Source organism: Pelodiscus sinensis, chromosome 1, assembly GCF_052426305.1.
Source record: "Pelodiscus sinensis isolate ZL-2025 chromosome 1, ASM5242630v1, whole genome shotgun sequence".
NCBI lineage: Eukaryota > Metazoa > Chordata > Testudines > Trionychidae > Pelodiscus > Pelodiscus sinensis.
This window is the reverse complement of record NC_143052.1, coordinates 341,058,238-341,083,019: the sequence shown is the minus strand read 5'-3', so window position 1 is coordinate 341,083,019 and position 24,782 is coordinate 341,058,238. Positions and strand designations below refer to the sequence as shown.

Sequence of the window (24,782 nt, the reverse complement as noted above, 5' to 3'; positions counted from 1 at the left end):
GAGGTGGGCTCTTCATTTGACTTATGCTTGAGCAGGTTTCTGGGCTCATTGGCCATGCCTTCCTGTTTCTGGCTTTATTTTTACATTCTGTTCTGTGTATTAATTCCAAGAAGCATAACTGAAATCAAATGAATTGCATTTCATCTGTTCTCAGAGGCTAAACTGTAAGGAAATCTTGTTTTCCTCTTTTTTTTTTTCAGTTTGTTTTTGGAATATGGCCTATTCTCCTGGTGGAACCTCCCAAGAAGCACTGACTGAGCGATCCAGCCAACTAAGTGTGACTACTGGCTGAATAGAGCAATTCCATTGTTGTTGACACCAATGTGTCAAAATTATGTATCAGCTCAAGGGTTCAGTGGCAGTAAATAGACTTCTCTGTATTACTGGTATTGTCAGGCACAGCACAGATTGAAGAGTCAGCATGTTAAGGGAAGAATAATGTTTAGAACAGTTTTATTGTTAAGATGTTAAAACAAAATTAAGACACAATATGTTTGTGTATATATTGTATAGCTGAAGATATTGGGCTAATATTTTGTGCTGGTCACAGAAACCTTACCATTTTTTGAAATGGGTTGCATATGTTTTCATTCAGTTGTTGGTCTGGTCTGTGGTTTAAACTAATTAGTAACTGAATTATGAAAATGGTAGGTCAAGTGATGGCCAATCTAAGTATTTAGGGGGCCTATTGTGAACTGAATCCTTCCTCTGAACTAAGTTAAGCTTGCACTTTTATAAAGTTTAGTGGGGTATATAATTATTTAGGGCGCTCTCTCTCAGCTTATGTGTTATTATTTGCATTATGTAAAGAGTGGGAAGCATAGAGAAATTGTATTAAATTAGGCCAGGCTTCCGTTTCCTTTTCTGGATGTGGGACACATCCGGAATGCTTTCCAGCAGTGCTTGGGGGCAGGGCACACCAGTGAAATGGCTTCAGGACCTTTTTAAAAGGGGTTTAGAGTCACTTAGACATTCTTGCTGTGACTCGGAGGAAACTTGAATATTGTCCCAAGTTGTCCTAACCTATGTGTGAATCCAAGAGGCCATTTCTGGGTATTCTGCATATCCCTAGCAAGTACTGAATTCTTGTATCTAACCCTTCTTTCATTTTACAGATCATTCATGCTCACAGATTCACAGCTACTTAGTACATGGTAGTCTAGCTATAAATTCTCCCTGTCCCCCATATTTTACAGCCTTACTAATATTTGCCTGATTTTCAGAGGTGCTAAGTACCCTTCATTCCCCTCTGACTTCACTTGGACTGAAGAGTGCTCAGTACTTAAAATCAGGCCTTTTTTTGGTCTGGTCTCCTCCGCATAATTGATAACTAGGAGGGGCAGCTTCTGTGAACCCTCAGGCAAGTCCCCCCCCTCTGAGTCCTTAGAGCCATGCAGAACAGTGATCTAGTGGTGATTTAAAGGGCCCGGAGCTCTGGCCACTGCGGCTAGGTGCCCCGGGTCCCTTTGAACTGCTGGGCCCCTGTTCCCTCCCCATGCCCCCACCCTCCGTTGGCAGGCCTGACAATATTCTGAGGCTATGTCAACACTGTACTGCTGTAAGGTGTCCCATGTAGCTGCTCTATGTTGATGGCTGAGAGCTCTCCAGTCAACATAATTAAACCACCCCCAATCAGTGGTGGTAGTGGTGTCAGGTCAGTATCTCCCATCGACATAGAGCTGTCCACACCAGCGCTGCTGCTGCTGTAACTTTTTTCATACCCTCGGGAAACCATATGTTATGCCAACGAAAACACTAGTGTAGACATAGCCAAAGTCATTCACCTCTTTTTTTTTTTTTTTTTTCTTTGATTCACATAATACTTGGAAAGTTTGAGACAACTCCTCAGAATACCCTTCCTTTGCATTGGCTCAACCTATGGATCCTTGTCAGGGTAAGGGATCTCCCATCCCAGGTGTCTGTGTTTTGTTCACCTTGTTTATTAATTTATTATGTTTTAATAAACATAAAGGAAATACTTAAACAACGAATAGTCTAGAAGCACCTTAAAGACTAACAAAACTTGTAGATGGTATTATGAGCTTTCGTGGGCACAACCCACTTCCACAACAGCTCATCATACTATGTGTTTTGTTAGTCTTTAAGGTGTTGCTAGACTATTTGTTGTTCAGTTACAGACTGACACAGCTACCCCTCTGAAGATAAAGGAAATAGTTCAATATCCTATTAACTGTGCCCCAGATTTAATACCTGGATTTTAGCCCTTTAAACTTGAGAGGAAGGGGCTCTCCCAGTTCATGTTAGAAGGCTCTCTACATACACAATAGAGAATGTGGCTTCTCTGATCTCATTTGAAGAACTTTATTTTTTCTTATATTCTCTCTTGCCCTGTGTGATCATGCAAAAAGGAAATCGCTGGGAATGTTTTGGAAATTCCTTATACACGTAGTAAGTGCCTGCATATTTCCAAGAGCAGCAGGATATGGTAATGCATCTGTAACACTGCTTCAAAGATCTGCAAAGTCTTGGACATGTAACTTTTTTGTTTTACCTCTTCAAAGGTTAGATTAGACCCGTGATGTTCAATCAATGCAAACCAAAATAGTTTCTTTTTAATGTGTTTGTCTGTCTGTCTGTAATTTACCTACACACTTTGAGCCTTCTCCTGGACCACTATCAGTATATGCATGGTGGTTTGACTAGCAATTGAGAGCTAGCTTGCAGTCTGTGTAAACTAGATCTGCACCTTAAACAGACCTAAAGCCATGGGTCAGGAAAACATCTTTATTCAGGAAGTCAATGGGTATTAAGCATGGACTTTCCTTAGTTGTGCACCTTGATTATGTTGGGGAAAAAAATCATTTCCGAGAAGAGCTTTGCAGTTGATTTAAAAAATACAACTGAAGAGGGTACTTCTCTCCTCCAACTCCCCACAGTAAGCCTGTGCCCTGCCCTTGAGTAGGAATGCTTTTGGTTCCATTTGGTCACCTGTGTCACAAATGGGATTTAAGCACATGGTTTGCTTAATTAGGCCCAGTTCTGCTTTGTATCTGTGGCGTGGAGAACAGATCAACAGTCACTGATGGCCTCCTGGTTACTTAATATTTTTTTAAACTTTTTTTTTTCAGTGGCCTTATTTTTCTTGTTGCAGTTGTGAGGGTTCTGTATTTTGAGGAATTAACCTGTGTATGGGCAGTAACTATCATGTGCTCGAAGCCAGTTTCCTGATGAAGAGATGTCTGTGTGCTTGCATAAGATGCGAGAAGCAAGAGAGCACATTCCTTTTCAGATCATGTAAATTTACTTTGTTGGAGTGTCAAATAAGTTTTAACATGTCTTGTCTGTCTGTGCTTCTTGCTCAAAAAGGCAAAACCAGTTTGGGAGGGGGGGGTTATTGTTAGCTTAACATTTTGCAAGGTGGCTTATTCTTTCACTTTAAGGAGCCAAACATGCACTTTTCCTCAGGAGCATCTCCAAGACATTGCCACTACATTCAGAATGTAATTGAGACACACAAACCTCTAAATACAAACAGTAACCGAAAGCTATGGGTGTGTTGGGAAGCACTACCTTACAAATTGTAAGTCATATTGAAAATGTCAGGACAGAATAAATTTTATATTCTTGTTACAAACATGAAATCCAGATGACCTTTTTCAGTTGCTTGAAAAATAGACACAAAATGACAGTATTAAGAGCATGCATGTATCTGTTAAATTGCTATTTGTTTATTTTGTTTGTATGACCAAGCAGATCAGAGGCATTTATTTTCTGAAATCTATACACCTAAAACTTAGCTACACACACACAAGTGTGAAAAATTTGCACCCCGAGAGATGTTAAGTCAACCTAAACCTCAGTATAGACGCTGTTCAGATGCCCTAGCTACCACCTCTCAGTGGGGTTATTTACTACATTAATGAAAGAATCTTTTCTGTTGCTGTAGCATCTGCGCTATGGAACTACAGTGGCACAGCTGCAGCTCCATATTTGTATCGTTCTACCACCTGGCTGTTACATGGAAAAGTAACATTAGCAAAATAGTAATGTATTTTGATGCAATTTAAAGGTTGGCAACCTTAACTCTGTGGCCTGTGTCATGCAAGAGGTTAGGCTAGGTGATCACACTGGTCACTTCTAGCCTTAAAAAGTTATTTGAGGGCACTTATCATGTGAGCAGTCAACTCCCCAGAGGACCATCAGCAAGTGTTTCATGCATCATGGTCTGAAAACCTCTGCCTTAGAGACATTAGGATGTGTAATTTTCTCTGACAAAAATCAACACCATACTTTCCGCCATACATCAAGGCTGTGTCTAGACAGGCAAGTTTTTCCACAAAATCATCTGCTTTTGCGGAAAAACTGGACAGCTGTCTACACTGGCCGCTTGAATTTCTGGAAAAGCACTGATGATCTCATGTAAGATCGTCCGTGCTTTTCCGGAAATACTATGTTGCTCCCGTTTGGGTAAAAGTCTTTTTCCGAAAGACTTTTGCCCAAAAGGGCCAGTGTAAACAGCACAGTAGTGTTTTCCGCAAAAAAGTCCCGATCGCGAAAATGGCGATCGGGCCTTTTTTGCGGAAAACCATGTCTAGATTGGCCACGGACGCTTTTCCGCAAAAAGTGCTTTTGCGGAAAAGCATCCTGCCAATCTAGATGTGCTTTTCCGAAAATGCTTTTAACGGAAAACTTTTCCGTTAAAAGCATTTTAGGAAATTCATGCCAGTGTAGACGTAGCCCAGGAGTGAGGATTTTTCAGGTGCAATTCAACAATGAAAGTGAAGTCCTTTTGCAACTAATATAGGATGTGGTGGATTCAGATCTGCCAGCAAGGAGGAATCTCACCTACATCTTATCAGAAAAGAGAAATTCAGGTTGGCTAACAGTATTAGATATTTCCAGAACTCTTCCGAATGGGAGAGAAAATGTAGGTGGTTCTTTCAGTTCTAACACCAGGAGATGCATGACAAGCAAGTATTTAGAACAAACTGGTCATTTTAAAAGCACCATAGAGTTTGGATTTGGAATATGCAATAGAATTATCACTCGCACATCTACCTCTTATCATTGATATTGCACTATCGGTGCCCTTATTTAACAATGCAGAGATAAGATAACTCAGATTTTGCAACACTAGCAGGATTGCAACAGTATTGAACTAATCTGTGGCTGAATATATTATCTCTAGGTAAGTGGACTTCTTAGATGCCTGTACAAGACTTTCTGGTTATGAACTTGATCCTATTAATCTGTTCTCCAGTTTGACTTTTTTAGTGAGTGTTATAAACAGGAGGGACTGAGGATCAAGGCCTTAATTGTAGATATCTTAATGTAAACCTGCTTGCCAACATGTCTGTGTTGATGTTACCACATATATGGTAAAAATGCTATTTTATAAATACTGGGTTTTTTTTTTCCTTCTTGCCCTTCCAGCTCTAACTCTGTAATGGATTCTCTCCTTGGCAGGACACGTTAAGCTAAAGAAAAAGAAAAAAGCTTGACTTTTTCATTTTTATTTGAATTTGATTGCTTCTGCAACATCGAGTTCCCAACCACTGGTTGCATTTTTCAGGCCTAAAATTAAAACGGGATGCTAAAGGTGCCAGCCAAGATTCTCAAAAACAGCCCAACCCCTCTAGGCTTCCAACAACACGCCTAGGCACCTTAACAAGTGGCTTGACTTTCAAACACGCTAGGAACACCAGCAACTTCCACTACCCTCAGTGTTTTTGACACCTAGTCACTTTGTTTGCTGCCCAATTGCTGAATGAACAATAAACACGGATGTTTATTAAATGCATTTTATCCATTAGTAATTTAAAATCAATGTATATCGTATTTTTGGCATATGATGGCAGAAGATGAATGGTCAGGAGGAGCACTTCATATTGGAAGATTTTTTTCTTAAATTATAGTGATAGTTCAGGAAGTGACTAAGTCAGGGAACTCTTTTCCTCAACGGCTCTTTGGTTCTGAGTGTCAGACCTTCTTTATTTTGTAGACGTTCAGGCTTGATGAAGCAGTCCCTTGATTTTAGTGGGGCTGTGCCTGCATTGTCTAAATGTCAGGACTGAGGTTTTAATGTATAGTTCAGTTTATGCTCCAAAACCAGCTATAGAAGATAAATTCTATCTGGAGAAGTGTTAACTTATGGAAGGCAGAAGATAGGAGAAAACAATAAATTTTAACTGGAGTCAATGAGAGAACAAACACACAATCCCATAGTGTCAGTGTTAGTCATTTTTCCTGATAACTGCACTTTAGATCCTGTGTGTAACAGGCTTGAATGTTTTGAAGCCTATATGCTTATGTTTTAATATTGATACTGAATTATTTACTATAGAGGCATTATATTTTATGGAATATATTGTATATTATGGTGTACCTTTATGTGGATGGAATATAGAATGGATTATTCTGTACATGAACAAAAATGTTTCTTACATGTCAGAGAATTTCTCTACTTTCTTTTTGAAAGTCTTGTAATGTAAAGACAGCAGTTAAGTTTTAAAACATTTTTTGTCATTCAGCATGCAAAATGATATACAATTAGCCGATGCTGCTAAGTGCCTGATTTTTCTCAGTCACCTTGTTCTCTAAGCATGAAATTATATATAATGTTTTGATATTGTGGGCAAGATCCCAGAGGGTAGTGGATTTAGTTACATGATTATTTTGCTGCTTAAAAAAACTCCCATAAGACAGAATTCAAATTGTGTGTTTTTAGTGGACCTTGAGAAATAAGCAATATTGCATTATCCAGCATTTTGCTGCCTTATTACTCAACTAGCACAATGCATGTACAGGCAGTCCCCGGGTTACGTACAAGATAGGGACTGTAGGTTTGTTCTTAAGTTGAATTTGTATGTAAGTCGGAACTGGTACATATTGTAGGGGAAACTCTAGCCAAACATTTCTCCAGAGCTCAGTTTTATTCTCCCACACCTCACTTCCCTCAGTCCTTTATTCTCAAGCTGAGGTGTCTGCTGAGAAAAGCCGCTCCGCGTCTCCCTGGTCTGCTGGGGGGGGGGGCCACTAGCTTCGCGTCTCCCTGGTCTGCTGGGGGGAAGCAGCTAGTGCGGGGTTGCCTCACCCCGTTTGTAAGTAGGGATCCGATGTAAGTCGGATCCATGTAACCCGGGGACTGCCTGTAATTCCATCCATCTCCTACTATCAGACGATGACTCAGATGAGATTTTAAAAGCCAACTAGGGAACGTAACCCTATAGCTCCCATTAATTTCAGTAGGAGTTGTGCAGCCAAATCTCTCCTGCCCTGACCCTGCAATTTGATAATGAATGGGTGGGATTCTCCCCTGTAGAATCTCATTGACTTCTAAAGGGTTCCATTCACAATCATTGTCAGGCTATCACTTATACTTAGCTTTGGGACCAGATCCCCTGGCTAGCTCTGAAAATCACTGCTTTTACTTGGTGGAGCCATTTAACTAATTGATCCATTTAACTACTTTCAATTACAGATATGTAATTACAGTTTTGTAGAGGAGTGGTTCAATCACAAGCCAAATTGAGTCAAATTTGTACAGGCCTCTAAACCAGCACTTGCAGATTTTGTGCACACAGAATCCCACAACTGTTGAGCACACAGCAGGCAGTTCCCTGTCTTGCAAATGTACGGATGAGATTTTGCAAGTGAAAGTGTAATGACCCATTAAAGTTACGAATCTGGGCCTAGTTCAGCAAAACACTTAAGCATAATTTTAAGAACAATTTTAAGCCCATCCCTCTTCTACAAAACTTTGAAGCACATGAAGTCCCATTGAATGAGACTTAAGCATGTGCTTTAAATGTTCTGCTGAATAGGAAAGGACTTTTGCATGTGCTTAAATGGTTTGCTGAATCGAAGCCTCAGTCACTGTCTTGCAACAGAATTTTCCTACAGTATTTGACCATGCACAGTATTGTTCCCCAGGGGAGATTCTAGGAGCATAATCAAGTTACTTTGTAGAGTGATTTGGTTACTGCTTGTCTCATGTTATGTCCAATTGATGTTGAGTCTGTTGAGCCCAATTAATGCACTGATAATGCATTGTTTACTGTTTTAGAAAATAACCAATCTATCCAGCTGGAATGAACATGGATAGCTAATGTTATGTGACCAAACTTTCTAACACCAACACTATTTGTTTTAGTGTAATCTTTGTTTTCAAATTAAAGATGAAGTTGCAGATGAATTCACTGTGACAAAATATATAAATAGGGATTGATTATATGTAATAGTTGTAGTAAGAAATGTTTAATACATTTTTTATATACTAGCAACTAACCATAGGCTTATGTGTATCAACCCTTTTTTTGCAAAACATATCGGCTTTGAGATATTTAATTAATAATGTATTTAATCGATTATCCATGCTGCATTCAAATACTAATTGTCTTTATAGTTAAAATTATTAAAGAATTTTGTTTTAAATAAGATTTTTGTAATATTTCCTGTTTTTTATATTACACGGAGCTGAGAGTAAATATGTCTGAAAGGATATTTTATCAATGCTGTGCAATATTTAAGGATACATGCCAAAGAAATAATATTCAAATTACTGTTAGGAGATCTTTCCAGTGGCCATGAGTGATTCAGAAACAAGTCCTATTGAAAGTCAATGGGACTTGTGCTCTTAAATCTATTGACTGTTTTTGCAAATCTCCCTATTAACAACTAATGTCCAATGTAGCAATATTAAGGATGCATCAGTATTCTACAGTCCTTATGAGCAGCAATATTAACCTTCTTCCACTTGACCTGTGCCCTGTTATTCCTTAGTGCTGAGCCATGCAACAAAGACTTAGTCAAAAGGGAGTCTCCACCTTGCTGCCAGGCTCAAATCACAACCCTCCTTTGAAAATGCCATGCTGGTTCTTCCAGGCCCTACGATGCAATCCTGAAGACTTAGTTTAAAATGCCTTTGCTGATCTCAATCATTATAGGGGTAGTCACTAATTTTTTGGTCAAGGTCCAAATTTCTTGATGAAGGTCTAGTCAAGGTCCAGAGGCCAGAAAATACAATGCAAAAATACTAATTATAATAATAAATAAAAAGATTCCAGGATCTGTTTAAAAGCTTCTGGTGGTTCAGCTTTGCACCGTGGGCCTCATATAGGCTTCCCCTGCATTATATATTCTCAGAAGTGAGACGTGGATAGTCCGTAATAGCGCAGTGAAACTTCTGCTGAGGTGGGGGTCACCCTGGGAAGTTCTATTATTACAGTAATACCAACCCAAACAGCATGCAGTCCAGTAGAATGATCATAAAAAGAAAAAGCCTTTGTAGATACATTTGTAAAGTTACTTGTAAATCTTCCTCCTTCATTACTGGGCTGCAATGGTATTACAGTACTGTTCTTCATTACCAGACTGCACACTGGCAAAGAATTACTGGAGCCAGAGAGTAATTAGAGCACCTGGAAGCTGGACCAAGCTAGTGGAGGAGGAACTGAGAGGTATGGTGCTAATGAAGGATTTCAGGGCAGTAGAAAGGAGGCAGGAGATCTAGGGAGAGAGGGTCTTGGGATCTTCTCCCAAGAAGGGAGCTCTGGCAAAGGCCAAGAGAGACCCTATGAAGTCAGGAAGTGGAGTGAATTACTGTGATGAGCCTTGGCAAAAGGGCTAGATACCAGAGAGGCAGTTAGGGTTGGAGTGGGACAGTCTGAGGAGAGGCAGACAAGGAGCCAGACAAAGTGCTGGGAGGTGTTGCCCTGTAACAAAACCAGGAAAGCTCAGATTAAAACTTGGGCTTATGTCCCCTCCCAGCCACTGAGGAAGGTGGTGTGAAAACCCCCTGTTCAGTCCATTGAGCTTAGAGTCAGGGCAGTAAACTAGCATAAGGTCATTGGGCTGTTGTTTTGTGGGGACTGAATGTGACCTGGCTGGAGGCTGAGTCTTGGGAAGTAGCATTGTACTGCTGGGCTAGAGCATGCGTCAGAAGGAGACACCAGAGGGGAGAACCATGAATGATGGTCCATGATCCACCATACCACAAAAGGGCATGTTGACTGGTGAATCTCCCTTCAACAGAGCACCTCACAGCTTTGCAATATACTGGGTTAGACCAAGGGTCCATCTAGCCCAGTAGCCAGCCGCCTGACCGTGACATAGGTCCCAAAGAGCATGGGGTTGCATCCCTAACCGTCTTGGCTACTGGCCAGTGCTAGACCTGTGCCCCATGAACGTATCTAATTATTTTTTTGAACTGTTCTATTTTTGGCCTTCACAACATCCCCTGTGTGCCTCATGATGAAGTATTTCTTTTGTTTTTAAGCAGGCTGCCTATTAATTTCTTTGTGACCACTTACTCTTATGTTACATGAAGGGGTAAATGACACTTCCCTATTTGTTTTTCCACCCCATTCATGATTTAATAGACCTCTAGCATGTCTCCCTTTCAGTCCTCGCTCTTCTGATTTGAAGAATCATGGCCAATGGGAGCAGCAATAGGCATGGAGCCAGGTAAGTGCCCCCCATCCCAGACACCACACCCCAGCCCTGTGCCAGCACCCTCCCTTCTGCTGATAACCTGCTCCTGCACCCTACCTCCAGCCAGACCCCACCCCCACACCCCTCTTGCACTCATTTTGTCATCGTGGGTGGCTGGCTGTGGTCCACAGAAATGTCTGCATTGAGTAGGATGAGTTGTGGGCCAAAAAGTTTGAGAAGCACTGCTCTAAACCTAATCTACCCTGGATCCTCCACTCCCATGCGCTGAAATGTTTGTGCTTGGAATGTCGTTGAGTGTCTGTGCTGCATGACACAGCAAGGGGTCAGGCCTGCTTTCAGACTAAGGAAATATAAACTTGATTGGCCTTTTATCCTGTGATTGTGTCTACAGCATCTCAGGAGCCAGTCTCCTGAAGGGCTTTTCCCAGCCAGCTGTAAGAAGGTTGAGGCCATCCGCAATGTGCGAGAGCTGTCGGAAGATCGGATACTTCCTAAACCACGTTGATGTGGAAGTTGCCTGTCAGCAGGCTTTTCTGTGAAACTTTTGAAACTTCCCCATTTCAGTGGCACTGAAAATCTTGCAAACGTAGCCATTCTCATGGAAGGTAGGGGCTTATGCTTGCATGTGGAAACAAAGCTGCAGAGATGTGTGAAACTAAAATGGAAAGAGAAGCAGCACAAACTATTGTGCTTTCTTTCTAACTTTCAGTAAAAACTTCATTTGAGCCGATTGCCCCAGTAGTCTGCCTGGTGACTGGCTCCGTATTCTGAATGTAAACAATACCAGCTAACCACTGGGAACATATGGGCCCAACTGTGCAAAGCAGGGGTGGGCAATAATTTTTGGCCGGGGGCGGGGCATCAAGCAAAAGGGGCGGGGCCAAAATACTACTGGGTTCCCCACCCCCAGACAATGATTGGTCTGGGGGTGAGGGAGTGCCTTTGTCCCCCTCCCTCCATGTTCCCCTCCTGGCGTGGGAGGAGACTTCCCGAACTCCCCCGCACCTCGATCAAATAGGGCCTGGGGATGGGGGAGCATGCAAAGCCTTCTCCGCTCCCCCCCCCCCCCCCGAAAGCAGAGTGCAGTGCTTCAAAGCACCATGTGCTTCTGGCAGGGCAGGAGGGGGCTTTGCGCACTCCCCTGCCCCCAGGTCCTAATTGGCCTGGGGGTGGGGGGAGCAGCAGGGCCTCAGCAGGCTGGATCCAACCCGCAGAGGCTCTTTTGCCCACCCCTGATGTAAAGCCACTCATCACATTCAGGATCAATCCATGCTGATGTGCAGGGCTTGACCAACGGCAGTGAAATCTACTCGCCAGCCCCGCACTGAGCATGCGCGCGCTGCTGGTGAACGGGGCGACCGGCTGAAATCAACTCACCACAGGCGAGTAGATTCAGTGATTTGTCGAGCCCTGCTGATGTGTAATAAATAAACCTTAATGCAGTCAGATCAGATCTCAGTGCCCAAAGGAGTGGAGACAAGTTTGAGGAGTAGCCATGTTAGTCTGTTTCTGCAAATCAACTAGGAGTCCTTTGGCTCTTTAAAGACTAAGGGTGCGTCTATACTACAGCGTTAATTCAAGTTAACTTAATTCAAAATAGTTCATTCGAATTAACACATCTACACACAAACCTATTTCGAAATAGCACGTCCACACTGAGTGGACCCTGAACCGAAGTTAAGGCTGGCCGGAAACAGTGCAGGCAGGGCATCAGGTTAGGACTTCACCTCAGGCAGCAGCCCCACACGCTAACTGAGCTCTGGGCTTAAAGGGACCCTCCTCCCACACTTGGGGCATCACAGCACTCGGCCACATGGAGCCAGAGCTGCCCCTGGGCATGCCGGTGCATCTCATGGGATCATTGCCATCAGCCCGGCTGCAGTTGCTGCAGGCTGCCATCCGGGGGTCCATCGGGGGGCTGTCAGGATCCAGGAGGCCCTGAGGGAGAGCATCCACCCCGAGGAGCCCTCAGAGCCACCCAGGTCCTCACCACTGGGAGCTCGTGCCCCATTCCTCCCTCACGTCCTTCCACTTACTCCTCCCTAGCCCCCCTTCCTGATGTCAAACAAAAGACACGTATGTTCAAAAAATAGAAACTGGGTTTATTGAACAAAACGGGGGGGAGGGGATGAACCTCTGGGGAGACTGGGAAAAGGAGGTGGGAGAGGGGAGGGGGAACCTGAGAGGAGGAAGCTGGAAGGGGGGAAGCAAGGGGAAGAAGGGGGAGGGGAAGCTCAGGGCCCAGGGTTGGGGGTCTTGCAGGACCAACTTAATTTTCATGCTAACCTGCTCCTGGGTTCGCATGTGGCCTTTGGTGGCCAGGCTGGCAGCTATCCTGCCATAGATGGTCGCATTCCTCTGTCTAGTGTGGAGATCATGGACATTGGGGACATCCCCCCACAAACCTGAATAAGGTTCATGATCTCCACCCTGGACCAGGAAGGCGCCCACCTTCTCCAGCCCCTGTCAGGTTCCTGGGAGCTGGCAGACTGCTCCTGGGGAGCGGTGGAGGGCTGGCTGCCAGTGGCTTGCTGGCTTATGTTTTGGGGCCACTGAGTCAGGGGCCCTAGCGGCCACTGCTGGCTCTGGGCTGGCAGGCTTGGAGCTGGCACAGGCACTGTGGCCAGGGTCTACCCCTTTACTGGCTCCGGGGCTGGGGGAGAGGAGAATAAGTTTTCCTGGTTGTGCCCAGAGTCTGCACAGCACTTAATTCGAAATAGCTATTTCGAATTTGGCGTTATTCATAGAATGAGGTTTGTCAAATTTGAATTAAGCACTCCGCTATTTTGAATTAATTTCAAAATAGCGGTTTGCATGTATAGACGCTATTAAAGTTAATTCGAAATAATGACCGTTATTTCGAATTAACTTTGCAGTGTAGACATACCCTTACAGATCTATTTGGGCATAAGCTTTTGTGGGCTAGAACACATTTCGTCAGATATATGAAGTTGGAAGCTTTGGTTTGCCAAGTGCTCTCTAAGGGTACATCTACATAGCAGGGCTACAGTTGAAATAAGCTACGCTACTTGAGCTATGTCAATTGTGTAGCTTAAGTCAAAATAGCTTATTTTGGCTTTTAGAGCTATCTGCACAGCAGGAAGTCCAAGGGAGAGCACTCTTCCTCTGACTTCCCTCACTCCTCGTACAATGAGGGTTACTGACTTCCCTCACTCCTCGTACAACGAGGGTTACAGGAGTCAAAGTAAGAAGTCCTCCAGCTCACAATTATTTTGACATTACAGCCGGTCCCCAAGTTACGAACGGGTTATGGACCAAACACTTGGCCGTAACTCGAAATGTTCGTAAGTCAGACCCCATTGAGTTACATTGTGACCGCTCTGTTCGTAAGCGCGGGTCGTGTTCGTAACGCGGGGACCGCCTTTACAACCGCTTGATGGGTGGTTCGGTCATAAATGCGAATGGTCGTAAATTAACCGTTCGTAACTCGGGGACCGGCTGTATGTATAACATAGACATGGTCTGTTATTTTGGAATAACATCAATTAATTAAACACTGCTGCATAGATGTACCCTTACTGGTTTTGAATGTCACCATTCTTGATGTCTGATTTGTGTCCATTCATTCTTTTGCATAGAGACTGTCCGGTTTCGCCAATGTACGTGGCAGAAGGGCACTGCTGGCTCATGATGGCTTATGTCACATTTTTCAAATACCAGCAGGAGAGCACTTCAGTCTCCCTGAACACTCAATAGCAGACTTGAAAATAGTCAGACTTCAGTGCCCCCCTCCCTTTCCCCCCCGCACACACCCCAGCCCCCTCGCCCTCCCACACCCTTCAAAAACAGACTGCAGCGTGAAACAGCAGAGCTGGAATTCCTGTGCAAACTTGACACAATCAGACAGGGTCTGAATAGAGACTGGGAGAGGCTAGCTTGCTATGAAAGGTAATTTTCCCTCTTGGTATTCACACCTTCTCATCAACTGTTGTGCATGGGCCTTATGGGCCACCTTGAATGAATTGGCTTGCTTAGTAGTACTGTAACTCACTCATCTTTGCATGTGTATATGTCCCTGCCAAACTGAAGTTGGCACTTCCTGCATCCCAGGAAGTGGGTTCCAGCCCAGGAAAGCTTATGCCCTAATACATTTGTCAGTCACCACAAGACTCCTCATTGTTTCAAAGGAGTTTAGTGTTCGCTGCTGAACCTTTCCCTTCCCTTCGGCTGATTTCTGAGAGGCTGTTCATGTTTCCCCTCTGCCAGACTGAGGAAATGGACGGAAGGAATCAGTATCAAATTCCCCTTCGCTACTGTATTGCCAGCTGCTGTCTGGGGCTGTGCCAAAGAAACTCACACCCATCTCAGTTCCACAAAGGGAACAAACTGCCTTCCCAGTAAGCAAAGGTCAGTCCTGTGCTTAAAGCACTGGATGGAGACTCTGGATTCAATTCCTGACTCTGCCACAGACTTAATGTGTGAACTCGGGCAAGTTACTTAGTCTCTCTGTGCCGCCATTCCCCTTCTGTGAGGATAAATCGGTTAGTTTGTGAGGTGCCTGACTACCCTAATGGTGGAGGCACAGAGATAGGTGCACAAGAAAACCACAGGACCAGCTGCTTATGCACCAGAGCCACTTGTAGCACACTCAGATCTGTTCAGCAGAGCTCTTTGGGACAAATGTGACCGTTTAAGAATGAACTTTGTGTTCTAAGGCTTTCTGGGTAAATGAGTGTGTTGTGTCATGCTGTCTGCTGACAGTAGCTGCCAGTTCATGAAAAGGATTCAAAGACTTTGAAAAATGCCTCTTTCTGTTAGTCAATAGGCAGTGCCAAATGTATACAGGAGACCCTAGTGATTTGTGGACTTGCTACTCGTGGTTCCGCATGTTGTGGGAGGGTGGGGGGGGGGGGCAGTCAGTGCCAGGAGCCACAGAAAACTCACCCCACAGCTCCCAGCCCCAGCAGAGAGTTCCCCACAGCTGACCACTCCTACCCGCCAGCAACAGCTCCATCCCAGGCGGGGGGGATGGGAGAGACCCACTTAATAGCAATTCTGCCAATTGCAAGGGTCTCTTGTAGGGCACTGTATTTAGAGAGCTTCTGGAGCGTGTTCTATGGACTCCAGCACAGTGTTGTCATCTTTTTGTGCTGCGTTAAGAAGCAAAGCGAACACTAGGATGCGTCAAGTCCTCACGCGGCGGCTGCGTTCTGAGCTGCCTTATTAGGAGATGAACATGTCGGAAAGCAAAGTTCCAGGATGTAGGGCTCTGGCCACTGGGTGAAGGAAGTGGGTGCCAGGGTCAGTGTGGGCTTTGACAGTGGCTTATGTGTAAATGCAGAGCTCAAGATGAATTCTTCCTTACTGGCACGCAGAGCAGGTAGCAGTCCAGCCTAGGGCATTTGTTTATTTCCTTACTGCGGATCGGAGGGTCAGTTCCTAAACTCACTGCAGCAGGGTGAATGTTGCTTCCCAAGTGCCACCTTAGGACCTTAGCTGAGTTGTGTTCTCCCCACTTCCCCCTTGCTCCAATCTGCTGGACGTTTTAACAGATTAATGACTGGTAAGGGGCTACCAGTGACTGGATAAACCTCACATCCACCCTGTTGGTTTTCTCCAACAGACTCTTTGTTTTATTATACGTGCTTACACATGTCTTACACAGGAGAGGTGATTGAAGGTGAAACTCATAAACTGGGTGTCCTGCACATTTGGGGGCAGAGGATCTCAGATTTCTGTGAGTAGCCCATGTGAGAGGCTGGAACGGCAGAGGAGTAAGTCAAAGGATTTGGGGACTGGCGTGAACCTTAGAGGCAATGGGCATTTTTTATAGTGGGGATGCCGAAAGCCAGCTAATGAGACTCTTAAAGTCCTATGCATCAAAAGCTGTGTGAAGAGCAATTCCCGCTCCCACCACACGGGAGCAGAAAAGCGTCCAAACTCTCAAGCATAGCAAAACAACCTTGGCTTATTTTGACAGCAGCAGCTGACAAGACCTGGGATTGCTGCTGCAAAATTCCTCAAGGACTCTTCCCTTTGGATTACTTCGCAAGCGAGGGGCACCTGCCTCTGTTGATCCTAATTCCTCAGAGGAGGGGAGAGTTGAACTTCATAGTCACTAGGAGACCCCCCATCCTGTGGCTCACCTCAGACTCTTGGTGGTTTTCAGCTCTTTCAGAACCCGCAGGAGATGCATGAACAGCTCTGTATCCCACTCCCACTTTGGTGCACCGTGGAACTGCACCACATCTTCCAAATAAGCTGCAGTTTCTTCTCTACTTTTTTTTCCTGGCCTTGAGGTGTGATGTTTAAATACAGCTTCAGAGGGGTAGCCGTGTTAGTCTGTAACAGGAAAAACGTAAACAACGAATAGTCTAGTAGCACCTTAAAGACTAACAAAATAGGTAGACGGTATCATGAGCTTTTGTGGAGTCATCTGAAGAAGTGGGTTGTGCCCACGAAAGCTCATGATACCATCCACATGTTTTGTTAGTCTTAAAGATGCTACTAGACTATTGGTTGTTTTTTAAGTTTAAATACAGGTTGGACCTCCTTGGTCCAGTGTCTGTGGGGTAAGGCTGTTAAATTGTGGTTAATTGACTAGTCGAGTAGTCGATGGAATTTCCATCAATTATTCGACTAGTCAATAGGCACTTCCGGATACATCCCGGGGCCAGTGGGAAGTCCTGCTGACTCCAGGCTGCACAGGGGTGCCTGCTGTGAAATGTACAAGTGTTCCCATCGGGGGCTCTTGAGCATTTTAAAGCCATGGAGCCTGGGGTCAGCGGGGAACTCAGAGTCCCCCTCTGATCCTGACTGCATACTGCACTGAGCCCAGGGTCAGCTGGAGACTCCCAGCTGACCCCGGGTTTTGGGGAAATGCTGTTGGACGTCCAGGATCAGCTGGAGAGTCCCCAGCTGACACTGAGCTCCACTGCTGCCCCTTTGAAATGCAGAAGTGGCGTGTCAAAGGGGCAGCCACTGCACTGCTGATCCTGGGCTCAGGTGGCATTCTGCATGGCATTTCCCCAGAACCCGGAGCTTGACCTCGGGCTCCACAGCACTTTGGCGTTTTAAAGGGACAGGGCCACACACCTGAGCGGCGGATCAGCTGTGCGGTGGCTGCCCCTTTGAAACACCACCTTGGGGTTTCAAAGTGGCAGCGCTGCACAGCTGAGCCCCGGCTCAGGTGTGCGGCCCTGCTGCTTTGAAGTACCCCTCCTCCCCACCCCGCTGCCTCTATTTCATAGAGGCAGCAAAGGGGGGGAATCGACTCATCAACAGGCTATCCGATAAGCAAATGCATATCTGATACTCGACTAGTCCTTAACATCCTTACCTTGGGACCTGACCAGTTCTGAAGGAGGGGATTTCCTGGACCAGCGCAGGTCCCTCTCTTTGTGGCCCATGCTGTCCATCTGCCCTCAGGCTAGGGCTCTAGCCTGGCCCTGCTGCTGACCCAGCCATTGCCCCAGCCCCCCAGGGCTCTCTAGCTACCTCCAGCCCCACTGCTGCTGGAGCTCCACAGCTGGGCACGCAGCCAGAGCTCCCTTGGCTGCCACTGGCATCAGAGCTCCCTGGCCACAGCTAGAGCTCTCCAGCTGCTGGGGCCAGAACTTCCTGCTGTACCCCCCCCCCCACACACACACACACCCCCGTCCTCTGATACAAGGCTTCTGGCTGAGTTGCTGGTCCCCCCCCCCACACACACACACACTGCACTCCTGCCCCACCACCAGACCTCCCATTTCCTGGGCTCTGTGGTTCAGGAACATCCATGGCCCTGCTGGACTACAGATGTTGCCAGACCAGAGTCCCGGTTTAGGGATGTACAACCTGTAGCTTATCCCGTAAGGCCTGGAACTGTAGACGCGACATTCCCCCAAGCACAGGGTCGTGCTTTGTGCGGACAAGTATGAAGCAGCAGCTATATATTATTTGAAGTCCCTAAGTAGGTTTCTTTCAGTGTTCCATTCAGAGGCAGAGATTGTGTCGTGTGGTTCGAGTTATTTTAGATCCAACGGAAACCAGTACACTTCAGGTCTACTTAACCGCTGTCTTATTTATTGCAAGCTTTAAGCAGTTAATATAGTTGTTTGTTTTACAAGCCTTAAGAACAATTACTATACAATTTAAACCTTAAATACAGGCAGTCCCTGGGTTACATGGATCCGACTTACATTGGATCCCTACTTACAAACGGGGTGAGGCAACCCCGCACTAGCTGCTTCCCCCCAGCAGACCAGGGAGACGCGAAGCTAGGGCCCCCCCACCCAGCAGACCAGGGAGACGTGGAGTGACTTTTCTCAGCAGACACCTCAGCTTGAGAATAAAGGACTGAGGAAAGTGAGGTGTGGGAGAATAAAACTGAGCTCTGGAGAAATGTTTGGCTAGAGTTTCCCCTACAGTATGCACCAGTTCCGACTTACATACAAATTCAACTTAAGAACAAACCTACAGTCCCTATCTTGTACGTAACCCGGGGACTGCCTGTACTGTAGATTCTAAAGCAATGAATACAGCACAAAGCAATGCAAAAACAATTATTAAAAGATCTATTATATACAATAATAAAGCCTAATTCACTTACACTTCACCTGTATGCTGCCTACAGTGCCAGGCAGGAGGTCGTGTTTCCGATTCTTCCCACACATAGGAATGCCATGCACTGGGCTGCCAGTGTGAAGAGTCTATTTATGTCTAAGTAGCCATCCTGCAGCAAAAAACTTCAGGACCAGACTTCAGAGAGAAACTGCTGAGCTGCAGTTCACCTGTAAATTTGACACCATCAGTTCAGGATTAAACAAAGACTGTAGCGGGTTTATAGCCCAGTGGTCACTAACCAGTAGATTGGGATCTACCAGTAGATCTTGGAGCCTCTGACAGGTGATCCTGACTGGTTTGACCAGGAAGCTATCAAGCACTGGCACTTCAGGTGTCCCTCCATCCACTGTCATGGTGCTCCTGTCCTCTGCCTTGGAGTTGTCCCTCTGGGCGTGTCCTGCTTGCTGTACAGGGTGTGGGAGGGGCACTGATCTCAGGGTGTTCTTCCTTCCCCCACTTCTGTACTCTGTCTCCATACTAGGGATATAAAGGAGTAGTTGACTACCCGATGAGCCTCACAGGGAGGAAGGCTCTACCACAGGGTAGGCTGCCCAGGTCCTACTGCCTTTTAAATTGCAGAGCCACAGTGTGGTTTGGTCCTACAGCTGGTCTGAGCCAGAACTGATCTGGGCTGCCTATTGACTAGTTGATAGAATTTTTATCAACTACTCCACTGGGTCCCAACCTTTGGTCTGCAGACCCCTGGTGGTCCGTGATGGTACTGCAGGAGGTCCATGGAAAGTTTAAAAATAAGGATCGGGCACACCAATGTTCTCTTGTACCTTTTTCTTTTCTTGGCTCCATGATATTTTAATAGATTTAAAAGAGGTCAATATGCTCAAAAAGGTGGAGAACCACTCCATTAAATACCCACATTTTAACATCCCTACTCCACACAGAGAAGGGGAAGCAGGGAGCTTGGCAATGCAAATCTGTGTGTCACACTCACACTCACACTCACTCTCTCTCTCTCATCATCTAATAAACCATCTTGTTAGTCTTTAAAGTGCTACATTGTCCTGCATTTTGCTTCAGCTACCCCAGACTAACACGGCTACATCTCTACCACTATTCTCTCTGTGTGTGTGTGTCTGTCACTCTTACAAACACAGTGTCCTTCACTCATTTCCTGACCCAACACGGGGGGGGGGGGGGTGTCACTTTTTACTGCTTGCAAAATGTGTTATTTTTGGTTTTTGACTTGCCTGTGCATTTTGTGATTTTCATGTTTCTCTTACTCTCATATTGAATGTAAGTGCAAGTTCTAAAATGCCTAATCTGTCATGGCTGGAGTAATTATCCGTATGGTAATTGCTGCTCCTGGAAATGGCTGGCATGTCCCTGCAGCCCCTGAGGAAGGCAGAACAGGGGACTCAGAGGGCCTCCACATGCTGTTCTTGCCTGCAGCCACCCCTCCTGCAGCTCCCATCAATCAATAACAAGGAATCATAGCCAGTAGAAGCTGTGGACTCAGTGCCTGTAGATGAGGGGCAGCACATTGAGCCATTGCTGTACATGCCAGCTGCTTTCAGGAGTGGTGCAGGGCCAAGGCAGGAGTAAGCCTGCCTTAATCTCACGGCTTCACCACCTGGAAGCAGTCTCAGTTAAATAGTGCCCAGCCAGAGCACGCTTCCTGAACCCTTGTCCCAGCTCTGAACCTCCTCCTACACTCAACCTCCTGCCCCAGATGTGAGTCCCCATGCACCCACAGTCCTTCCCAGAGCTTGCACCCTGAAATGTCTCCTGGATCCCAATCCCCCACCCTTGGATAAGCCCAGAGTCCCTTCCACACTCAAAAGTCCTTGGCCCAAAGACCAGAACCTGCACCCCAATGCCCTACCCCAGCATGGTGCAGGTAGAGGGATGGAACGAGCAGAGTCAGTTCTCAGAGAAGGGGTGGGAAGGAAGTGGGGCAAGGGTACTTGGGTTTGAGGTAGATCTTTCATTGCATCAAGGTGGAAAACCTGATCTCATTGTTAGAAAGGTTAGAAACCACTGGGCTAGCCAATTACAAAAGCAATTTCTCCCCTCTTGGTGTTCACACCTCCAGATCAGGTGCTAGAAGTGGGCCTCATCCTCCCTGATTGAATTTACCTAGTTATCTCTAGCCTGATTCTGGCCTGCATATTTATACCTGCCTCTGGACATTTCCACTACATGCATCTGACAAAGTGGGTCTTTGCCCATGAACGCTTATGCTCCAATACATCTGTTAGTCTATAAGGTGCTACAGGACTCCTAGTCGTATTTACTTCGTTACATCAAGCAGGACGTGTGGGTCAGTCCTGCCCATTCCTCCCATCGATTGTTCTTACTAACAGTTTATAGCAAAGTGAGACTTGGTTGTTCTAATAATATTTACCAATTGATTACGTCTTGTGTAGGATACGTAAAATGCCCAATGCACCTATTTGGGGTACATCCTGCTGCTCAGGATGTTACTGCTGTGTGCGCAGTTGAAAGTTTCATGGCTGCATCTGTACTTTTTGCTTATCAGAAACAAGTACCAGTACAAGGCCACAAAACCGCTTCTCCTGTGTGTTCTTGATGTGGTCTCGCGTACCCTGCTTAATCTGCATTGTTATGCAAAACAATTCCTGACTCTCGGGCCCTGCCTGCTTGCTTTGGTGCACCAGACTTGAAACAGGCCAGAATCCACATTTTGGACAAGGCAGACATCACCATTATTGCCAAGGCAGGGTAGTCCAGGTTCCCCCACCGATTCTCCACACATACCTTCACTTAGCATGCAGCAAGCTGAGGTGTGAATCACCTGCCTGCCACACACCTACTGGCTGTCTGGCCCCTGCTACCACATGCTAACAGTTCTGTTCTGCACTTTAAACCGAAAGTGTGCCTACGGCACGAGAGCTGGAGAAGAGCTTGCCCCGGTGCTCCATGTAAACCACCTCCATGAACTAACAGCACTGGGTGTCTGGCTTCCAGCGTGGTGACTTACTGTGCTCAGGCGGGGGGAGGTGTTTTCACACCCCGAGCCAGACAATTGCAGCTCTAAAAAGTGCTAGTGTAGACATAACCTTTTAGTGCAGAGACCACATTGCAACTCAATGCATGGGAAGCTAGCATGCTGTTAATTTATGCCCCTGCTTGCCATGCGTTGACTCTGTGAGGACATCCCTCAGGCCAGGTCTACGCTAAAAGGGAAGGTCGAATTAAGACACGCAATTCCAGCTACGTTACTTACGTAGCTGGAGTCGATGTACCTTGTTTCAAGTTTCCCCACTGTCCCCACAGCAGGAGGCCAATGGGAGCAAATGCGCCCTCTGGGGTGGATGTAGCGGGTTTTAAGTAGACTGACTAACTCGAGCTCCAGGAGCTTGATGGTGGCAGTGTCGATCTTCCGGTTCGTGAAGACCTGGTCCCAGACTAAGCCTTGAAGCCAAACAGCCGTCAAATGCTAAGCCTGAGCTAGTTTCTAGAGCTGGTCAGAAAATTATATTTTTCCCTTCCTGAAAACAGTTTGTTAAAATGAGCTAAGGCGCTGTGCCCCTGCCTGCTGTGCTCACCAACCCCCCCTTTCCTGGGGAATAGGCAACCCCCACTCGCCTCAGCGGCCCTGGGGAGGGCTGAGCTGCCGCTGTACCAGCCGGGCCCCTTGTTCCTGCCCCTTCTCCCTCCCCCCGGCCAGGCAAGCCCCCACTCCCCACGCCACCAGCCTGGACCCTTTCTCTCACACACAGACACACACACACCTTAACTCCCCTCCCTGATGGCCACGGCATGCTCCAGGTCCGGCTCGAACCCCAGCAGCCAGGGAGGCGCAGGGGTGCCTGCCTGCCCCGTATGGGGCGCAGCGAGGAACAGGTAGTGCCATGTGCAGTGGTGCTCTGGGGCACTGCAGCCTGCTGAGGCCACAAAGCAGCATCGCAGAGGCTGCTGTCCCGACCTCTACCCAGTGCAGTCTCACCTGTGCTGCTCACCATGTAAGGCCCTGCCCTCAGAGCCCAAGGCCGCCCACCTAGAGTGGAAGGGAAAGAGCAGATAGATCCGTGCAGCAGCTTCCCCGACCGGCTCCGGGGTGCTCTGGCAGCCCTGGTAAGTGCAGCTGCTGGGGAGGGGGTGAGTCTCTGCAGGGGCAGCCAGACACCGCGCTTCAGCTCCCCAAGAGCTTGGCAGCGGGGGAGCCCCTAAGAGCCCACTGCTGGCACATAAGCCCAGCTGGAAGCCCTGCTTCTAGTGCCTGTCCCTGAGCAGCTGTCCCAAACACCATACACCCCACCCCTGGGCTGTCATGGCTACGATGTGGGGTCTGCCAGCTACTGTGCCACATTTCTTGGTGTTGAAAGCCCTGGAGGGTAGGGGCTTGGCTTAAAATAGCAATTCCAAGTAGCGAGGGGAAGCAGTGAGGTCGGGCTCGAGCAGGGAGGAGGCTGAGTGACATAGTGACGTCACTCTGTCGACCCACAGGGACATTGTTTTGTAATATATAGAGACACAAATAACCCCCAAACCTGAAAACTAAAGTTGAAGGTTTGGACAAATTATCTGAATCCTTATGTCAAAATTAACTTTTTCACAACATTCCTTTTTTAATAAAACCCCAATTTTTTAATGAGAAAAGCAAGATAAAAATGTTGCCGGCTCTTGGCTTTTGTTTTTAAATGGAGGGGGAACCCTTGCTGTTGGGCTGGTTTTCTGCAAATCTGAAATTTCATTCAGCCATGTCAGGAGCTGATAGTAGCCGTCATATGAACATTTGACATTTGTGTCTTTGTTCTGCAGCAGCACCTGCAGGGGTGAATTAGGCACTGAGCCCCGTTGTACTAAGTGACGCATACATAGCGAAGAGAACACAAGAACGGTTACGCTGGGTCAGACCAAAGCTTGTCTAACCCAGTGTCCTGGTTTCCAACAGTGACCAACTCCAGGTGCCCCAGAGGGAATGAACAGAACAGGCAATTATTGAGTGATCCCTCCCCTCATATCCATTCCCAGGATCTGTCAGTCGGGGCGAGGGACATGAGGTAGCATCCTTGACCATTCCGGCTAATAGCTACTGATGGACCTATCCTCAAAGAGCGTATCCCTAGCAAGGTTGCCTGTGTTCTTGCGCAGCAGTTTTCTGAGCTCTGCTCAGAAGTTCAAAGCTCCTGGCACAGGCAGGGAACCCAGCTGATTAGCAGGGGAAGAGGCAGCTTGCTGAGCATTCAGCTAACCTGAGCTAGCTACCTGCTTGAACTGAGGAGCTCCCAAAGCTGGTAAAAAGGGAGTTAAGAAGACCATTAGTGGCTGGGGGGATGGGGAGTGAGCGAGTAAGTAAGTAATGGGCTGATGAGGAATCAGAAGGGAGTTGAGTTCAGAGAGTCCCTCTGCAGGAGGAGAAAGAGAGCCAGAAACTCGGTACTCTCAAGGCTCCTGGAAAGGGGAGATGAGCTGACTGCATGGGGTAGGTGGGTGCTGGCATCTGCGCAGTGAGGTAGAGGTAGAGGCAGTTTGGGGTGTTTCACTAGCTGCAGTCCTCTCTGTATGACTGGGGGGGGGGGGGGAGTAGGCTGCAAGGGAAGTTTGTGTGCCGGGACATTTGCATGATTGCATTTCAAACAAAGTTTGCATAGGTGTTAATGGCTTAAGATAAGAAAGAAAAGGATTATTTTGACAATGTTTTGTTGTGTTGCAGAAACTCTAAAACTCTGAACTTAATGATTTAAAAAAAATCTGGGTTACTAATTAATACATGGTATATTGTATTGCCTTAAGATCAGCTCTTTGCTATTTGGTAGTGTTCTGGCTCTCTTAAGAGTCAGAAGTAACAAGTACTAGCTTGAGCTGTTAGGTTGATACAT

The 24,782-nt window shown here is 46.4% G+C and overlaps 1 protein-coding gene across 1 annotated transcript in view; it reads left to right on the top strand.

The window, feature by feature from the left end:
- The window catches only part of ACER3 (alkaline ceramidase 3), a 77,449-nt gene extending 69,050 nt beyond the window's left edge, over positions 1-8,399 (top strand). Inside the window, exon 11 of the mRNA XM_075919527.2 lies at positions 201-8,399. Within this exon, the coding sequence (XP_075775642.2) occupies positions 201-254 (54 nt within the window). The 3' untranslated portion in view covers positions 255-8,399. The remainder of the gene's footprint in view (positions 1-200) is intronic.
- Positions 8,400-24,782: the final 16,383 nt, after the last annotated feature.